Source organism: Rhagoletis pomonella, unplaced genomic scaffold, assembly GCF_013731165.1.
Source record: "Rhagoletis pomonella isolate Grant_MI unplaced genomic scaffold, Rhpom_1.0 Rhpom_scaffold_00001, whole genome shotgun sequence".
Taxonomy (NCBI): domain Eukaryota; kingdom Metazoa; phylum Arthropoda; class Insecta; order Diptera; family Tephritidae; genus Rhagoletis; species Rhagoletis pomonella.
This window is the reverse complement of record NW_023458555.1, coordinates 43,327,094-43,334,855: the sequence shown is the minus strand read 5'-3', so window position 1 is coordinate 43,334,855 and position 7,762 is coordinate 43,327,094. Positions and strand designations below refer to the sequence as shown.

Below are 7,762 nucleotides of genomic sequence, written 5' to 3'. Positions count from 1 at the left end.
TGTCATCTGATTATTTCACAATGTAGCTAGCCAGGACTATTAGTTTTCTATATCGGATACGTTTATTTCTGATATATTTCAGACCCTGAAATTACAATTTCGATATTTTCTTTGTCAATGTCTTTCAAGTAACTTGAAAATGGAATTTTCTTTGGGGGCCCGTGGACCTCATGGCTTTCAGAGAAGTAAGTATTATCTAATTCTAGTATATTTCGACAATATCGTTGTCTCTGTGGGTAAAAACAAATATATTTTACTGTTCAATATTGGAGGGGGTGTGAAACAAAATTGATGACTTATTGTTTGTATGAAAACTAGAAACACAGTTATCTACTTATTGAGCATTAGACCTCTTCTCGTTCAAAAACAAAAGGAGAAATGTTCGGTTATTTGTTCAATGGTTTTGGGGTGGCAAGCGGAGACGGAACCATTAAAAAATTGGGTAAAATTAGAATTTTGACAGAGAAAATGTAAGTCCAACTCCGGCTACGCTGCCACGCTACCACAGTATTTTTTATAATTTGTAACTGAAATTTAGAAATCTTTATTTTAAACTAACGTGTAATTATTTGAACACACATGTGGCAAAATTTTTTGCTTTGGGTTAACCATTTGGACACATTAACCCAAAATTATTGTACAAGTAACCGAGTCGTACCCAACAATATACCTTTTGCTTGTTCAAATTTCGATTCTAAGAACAAAATGTTTGTAAATAACCGAAAAATTAATAACAAAATTTGGAGGTTTTAAGATATTGGATATGGTAGCACGAAATGTCACAATCTGCTTAATTGTCAGGTTGTTAATATGGCGACGAAAAAGTGACAATGAAACTACCTTCTTTTTTGTATCATGGTTATACACTGTGGATTATACCAGCCGTCACTACTCCATACGCCCGCGTACTCTGCTTAGCAGTCACTTGATTTTAAATCAAATTTCAACTTGAAACCGGGCACATTGTCGTTTACAAAATTTCAAATTTGTCCGCTGTGTTTTTTGTTTTATATGTATATTATTAAAAATTCCCTTTTTCGAGCATTCATAAAATCAAAATTAAAGCTCATCCGTGTTTTTGTGTAACCAAAAAACTCCATTAGCTCTGGACCCATTCATATCAATAGCTCTGCAGTTCTAATAAATATCTAAGCCCTACGGCGATGTGTGAGTAAGTAACATGAAACGAATGGTAACTTCCGTAGGAGCATAATTTGTATTTGTTATTGTTTTACGTTTCGTGTCTCATCCGTAGTCAGGCTGGCAATCCGTGCCTGACAGGTGACGGCTGTGCTGGGGATGCGACCATGGCCTGTGATCAGTACTGCCCGCCCAAGTGTGACCCTTGTCAGGCACCAGTCGATTTTAATCCGTGCCCGCCAGGGGGCGACTGTAAATGTCGCTGCGACTGTGGTGACTATGCGGGCTGTTGCTATCAACAACCACCGCGAGCCCAACCCATCCGCCCGATGTCATGCATTATGCGTTCGACAGCGCCATTGGAAACGGATACGATATATAAACGCTCCTACTTTGCAAATTGCGGGGATTGCTATCGTGCAAAACCAATACGACCATGTCCAAACCTAGTGCCGAATCCCGGCCGCATGGAATCTTTTACTGTGCAGAAGCTATCATACTTGGCACCGTGCGCACCGGATCGCACCGCACCCATACGACCGCCAGATAATGGGCTGCGCTTTTGTGGTCCACTCTATGCAATGACCTCACAGAAGCACGACTATGTGCCAAAGGGCTATAGCAAACGCAATCCCATATTGCCTATAAATGGCATCTGCAAGCCATGCGACCCACTAGAGCGATGTACCATCAATCGGTTGTCATATATGCCGGTAGATGTATGCCGGAATCCACCACCCAAACCGATGGTACAGACTTACAACATACAACGGCCAACGGGACCAAGTGAAAAATGCACCATACAGAAGCTAAGTTATCTCCCAGTTTGTCCGGTCCCTAAGGAGCCGATGCCATGGGCCGAAAAAGTGCGTTGTGTGCCACCTCGTTATGAAAATCTCTGCACAACCTATAATCTAAGCTATCTACCAAATGGTTGTATGGCACGTACGGCTCCTGTTGTACCCATGCATAGCATTAAAACATTGGGAACAGATCGTACCGATGGTTGTACGGTGTACAAACTTAGTTACTTACCGGTGGATGCACGTTGCTGTCGTCCCCATCCAATACGTCCTAGTCCGGGTATATGCATGCCAACAGGCCCACTTGAAAAATGCACCGTACAAAAGGTAAATTGAATTTGAACTCTAAAAGGTCACTATTTTGCCCCTAAACTAATCTGCTCTTCCATTCTTTCCACAACAGCTGTCATACCAACCCAATTGTTGTGTAGCCCGCACGCAGCCTATTCGTCCCAAAGAGAACTGTCTTAAGGCGTGCGGTCCTCTATATAATATGACCACACAGAAGCATGACTTTGTACCGAAACCAATTTGCCGCCGTCCGCCCATACGACCGCAATCGCTTATATGTCGCGCCACTGGTTCCATGGATCGCTGCACTATTAACAAACTTTCCTATATGCCTGTGAATGTATGCGAATTTAGGCGTCCAGAGCCTATTAGACCACGGCCAGGCGTGTGCCGTGCGGATGGGCCCGTCGAGAATTGTACCGTTTATAAGCTTAGTTACTTGCCCAATTGCCCTCAACCTCGACAGCTATTGCCGTGGGCAAATCAATCGTCTTACTGTAAGCCAACAGCACCGATCGAAAAATGTACCATACAGAAACTTAGCTACGGACCACCTGGGACATTTTCACGTTGCGGCGGTAAGTGGGCTTAGAAACTTAATAATTATTTGTTAACTCTGCAAGGTTAAACTTGTATAAACCCAAAAAGAGCCCCAAATACTTAAATTTCAGTCGGGTATTTTTATAACTGACGCTATAGAAAAAAATTGTCCTGTTTGGCCTGAAATAACATTGGTAATAAATTATTCCCTATTGGGGCATTACGGATATAGGTAAAAGGTAAAATTTCTCTTCTGTGCCAACTGACCCCAACTGGAAAAGCCAAGTCCTTCACCACTTGCTCTGCTACCAACAGCGGGTTTCGAGTTGAATATTTTTTGTTGTACATTCTTCGTCATATCTTCGGCACTTTCAGACTGCTCTTATATATATATATATATATATATATATATATATATATATGTAATATGGACGTTTTTGCCTCGACGACACAATTAGAACGTTCCAGAACGTCTACGTTTTGCACTATTTAGTCCAAAGTCGTTCCCGTACGCTCCGTTCACATAAGGTTTATTAAAGGCGAAAACAGCTGTTCCTGTACAACCTGCAAATCCTGGAGTACGGGAACAGACAATTTTTATGTCCCAAGGTTCATTGACCTCAAATGCCCCGTGCTAGTACTTACTCACCATAACTCATTTCTTACCATCCTGATGTCAGTAAATCGGAGGTTGTCAAAAATAATTAGGGCCGGTTGTTCAATGTCTGGTTATCACCAACTCCCAGTTAAACATCATTATCGACGATTTCCACATCATGCATATAACATGTGATCGATAAAGCTGTCGATGTATTTAACTGGAGCTTCTACCTCCGATGTGTGGTAACCGGGCATGGAACAACCGGCGCTTGAGGAAGTACTTCGATCCTTCGAGTAGAACTATTTAAAAAAAGCTTTATTGCCGAATGTTATACATATGTAAGTAGGTGTCTAGAGTCCGACCGATTAATCGGCATCGGCTAGTATCGTCCAAAAGAATCGGCATCGGCTGTTTTTGGCTGATTCTTTTTACTTTTCCCGCAATTTTAACAAATGTTCATCGAAAATTTTAAACTGTTTAATAACCAGAATTTTTTGAAAAGGGGGCAGTTTTTTAAATTTTATTATAATAAATTGCAAGTTTGATGTAGCTAGGTAAGCGTTAATTTTGAACAATTTGTTGTTCACGCATTTTCTTCCAAACAAAGTATGTTCGAAAATTTTTTTGTATGGAGAAAATCCGCAATACTTTCCACAAAAAAATTTCCAAAACTCAATAGTGGGTCCTAGTTACTTAAAATTTGCACTTCATCAACCCTAGAAAGATAACCTACGTCCCAGAGGCGCACGCCCGATGAACATATTTTTGTAAATTTGTTCACGAGGGGTCTAGTTATTTACGTTTATTAGTATTTATGATACGCAAATTGATAATAAGAAAGCATTTTATTTTTAAAACTATTCCCACTAATAAAATGACTTTAACATATTTGGGTCGTTCTTAAAAAACATGACCAATTGGTGTCCCCAGACTTTACTATTTTATATTTTGTTTCTTCAAAAATAAAATAGAAAAATATCTGCATTTTTATAAATTATTATCGATTCTACGTAACTATATTATAAAAAAAAAATAATTAATTATCTGAAAATAACTTAAAAAATATTTTCAATGTCAAGGTTTAGCAAAAACCTGTGTCCCGAGCCAATTTATAAAAATTTAATAGTTATTTTCAGTTGAAATAAAATTGAAAAAAAAATAATATTTACAATTTTTGTTATTCAGTTTGTGTATATTAATACCATATATAGAAAAGAATGATGAAAAATAATTTTTTTGTATAATTTTTATGAAGAAAATTTGTGTCCCCAGGTTTTGGTCCCCTCTGTTACGTCCACTCATTTTATTGAAAAATGTTTGTTAAACGTTATGACGCGTATATTTCTCTTATGCTTCTCCATCATAACTTAGCTAAAATCAACAAAATGTGTTTTGAACTGTTCAGTCTTGTTTAGTGCGTTGTTGAGTAAGGAACCCAATTGTATGCCGGGTACGTACCCTTATTCAGTGTCAACTCTGTTACTGTTGAAAAACGGTGAGTAAAGTGATTTTTTATTTATTTTATAATTTTTTTATAAATATTTTATGTACATTAATTAAGTGGACAAATAAATTCTCCAAAATTCGAATAAAAAGCTAAAATATGGTATTTTTGAGTTAATTTGTCCCCTCTGTTACCGGTCCACTCTGTGACTTATTAACTCCAAAAACTCCAAAAATTAAAAAAAATACTGCTGGTTATGGATTCCTATTGTTGATACCATCCGTAACCACATGAGGCCAATTATAAACATATTTGGCCAACTTAATTTTTAAAAATTACAAAATTCAGAATGGTCATGTTTTTTAAGAACGACCCATTTATTTATTTATTTATTTATTTATTTATTTTTTACTGACTGTTAGACTTATATTACAATAACGATTTAACATTCTTATAATTAGACTCAGATTTAAAAATTAAATATTAAATAAGATATGCTCTGCGGAAATTTTTAAATAACATTATCCTTTATCACTGAAATTATTTTATATCAATATAAAAGCATGCCATTGTCCGGAGGTTATGTAGACGGTTGGAAAGGCCGAGTTTTCAATCCGCGCTATACTCCGAATCTTGATTGCTCCTGGGTGATCGAAAAGGCCGAGTTTCCGATCCACCCAGTCGCGCTTTCGTGACGGTTGGAAAGGCCTAGTTTCCAATCCGCTCATTTATTGTTTATTATCTAAGGTTTTTAAATGTACTCTGGGTAGTCGGAAAGGCTGAGTTTCAGATCCACCTAGTCTCGATATCTAGGTCGTGGGAAAGGCCTAATGCCGATTTCGTTTCTACCGAAAAATGCAACCTTCTCTTTGCCCTCTACGCTCAAACACTATGAAGAGGGCGATGAGAAGGCAACATTATTTGTAGAAACGAAATCGCCATAACTTATAGGATGCGTTCTACAATAGTCATATATAGTATCACAATTTTTTATAGCCTCTGGTAATTCATTAAAGCACTTTAAGCCTTTATAAAAAATATTTTTTTTGTCCACCTCCGTTTTATACTTCGGGAGTCTGAAGCTGTTATTTTCTCTAACAAATATGTATAGGTCTCATTTATATGTGGGAGATTATCGCTAAGATAATCCGACAGGTTGCCCTTCTTAATATTGTACACAAATTTCATAGCGTGGTAAAAAACTTGTTGCTTCACGCTTAGCCAATTCAAGGTTTCAAGCATACATGTTGTTGGTGTGTCGTACGTTTTTTTGAGGATGAATCTCATCCCTCGGTTTTGCGTTTTTTGCATCTTATCTAGTAGTTTATTTATTTTATACGGGACGCGAAATGTTCTGTAGTTCTCTTAATGTCCTGTATTTGTCGCGTATTTGGTGGTTCGACGCCTTAACAGTTCATTAAAATGGCATGCCTATGAACGAGTTTTAAGTGATGTTGGTATATGACAGGGTAGCCAACGCAACTTTCGTAAAATTCGCCACATGGGGATCTTATTTACAAAAAAAAAAAATTGTGTATTTTGACATATTGTTGGTATTTCTGTTTATTTATATATATATACTAGCAGACCCGGCGAACTTCGTCCCGCCCAAAATTAGATTTTTAATTTAAACATTTTGGTACAACAGTTTCTCCAACAATCCACATTTACGATTTGTACTGCACATTCGTCGGCTAAGACTATCGTTTGGTGGTCGTTTGCCGCCTTAAATAACCGAACGAAAGTGTTATGTCCATGAGAAGATCCCTGGTGGGCACAATGAGCCGGATCTATAGTGAATGTGCCCTAGGAACTTTATCTTATAGTTAGTGGCAATTTCAATATCAATGCGTATCCTTGTTCAACAGAAATATAATATACATACATAAACTGAGACGAAATACCTTAAAAGCCAGTTTCGCGAAAGTAATTTAAGTGAAGAATTATGTTTTTCTGTCAGGTTCTATATAAAATTCAACTAAATAAATAAATTTTCATTAAATTGCTTTCATGAAACTGGCTTTTAAGGTATTTCGACAGGTGGTGATTTGAGATTTACCACTGCACAACTCAACACTGGTTTCTTCGAATGAGGCTCTAACGCATAATAATATTGGCAAATCACATCCATTGGGTCAATCGTAACACACGAGAGTTCAATATACTCAATAGTGCAACGGGTCGATTTAGTCTGACATTCACGGCACCTTTTTTTCACTTTTTAGGTTTTTAGTAGTAACTCGACCTCAGCACCGTTTCTAATACATGTTTTGAATGTTCGCCAAATCGGATCATAAAAAATTTTTTAGTACTAACTAACCTCCAGCGCCAACTGGCGGATTACTTTTCCACGCCCCCTTTTTAAAGAGCCGTTTTTTCTCAATGAGCATGTGATTAATTTCATATATCTCCACACGAAGTGTTCCAGTACTGTACCACGAAAACTTCCAGAGATATGCAGTATGAAATTCGGCTTGTGTGGTAGGTGCCACGACCCCTTTTCCAATAGCTCCATATTTTCTACATGACTATGCGATTAATTTCATATATCACCACACCAAGTTCCAGTACTTTACCAAGAACAATTATAGAGATATGCAATAAGAAAAATTCGACTTGTATGGGAGGTGCCATGCCCATATAAAGTTCCAGTACTCTACCATGAACATTTCTAGAGGTACTTATTATGAAAAATTCTGTTTGTATGGGAAGTGCCACGCCCCCATTTCAAATAGTCCGAATTTTTCTCCATGAGTATGCGATTGATTTCATATATCTCCATACCATGTTCGAGTACTCTACCATGAACACTTCCAGAGATATGCGGTATGAAAAATTCGGTTTCTATGGGAGGTGCCACGCCCCCTATTCCAATAACTACAATTTTTCTCCATGGGTATGCGATTGGTTTGATATATCTCCATACCAAGTTAGAGTACTCTA

General features: G+C 37.7%; 1 protein-coding gene across 1 annotated transcript in view; it reads left to right on the top strand.

The window, feature by feature from the left end:
• Window positions 1–854: 854 nt before the first annotated feature.
• Window positions 855–7,762, top strand: part of LOC118744366 (stabilizer of axonemal microtubules 1) — a 10,847-nt gene continuing 3,939 nt past the window's right edge. The window contains exons 1-3 of the mRNA XM_036477332.1: window positions 855–1,171; window positions 1,256–2,270; window positions 2,347–2,812. Coding sequence (XP_036333225.1) covers window positions 1,164–1,171; window positions 1,256–2,270; window positions 2,347–2,812 — 1,489 coding nt within the window. The 5' untranslated portion in view covers window positions 855–1,163. The remainder of the gene's footprint in view (window positions 1,172–1,255; window positions 2,271–2,346; window positions 2,813–7,762) is intronic.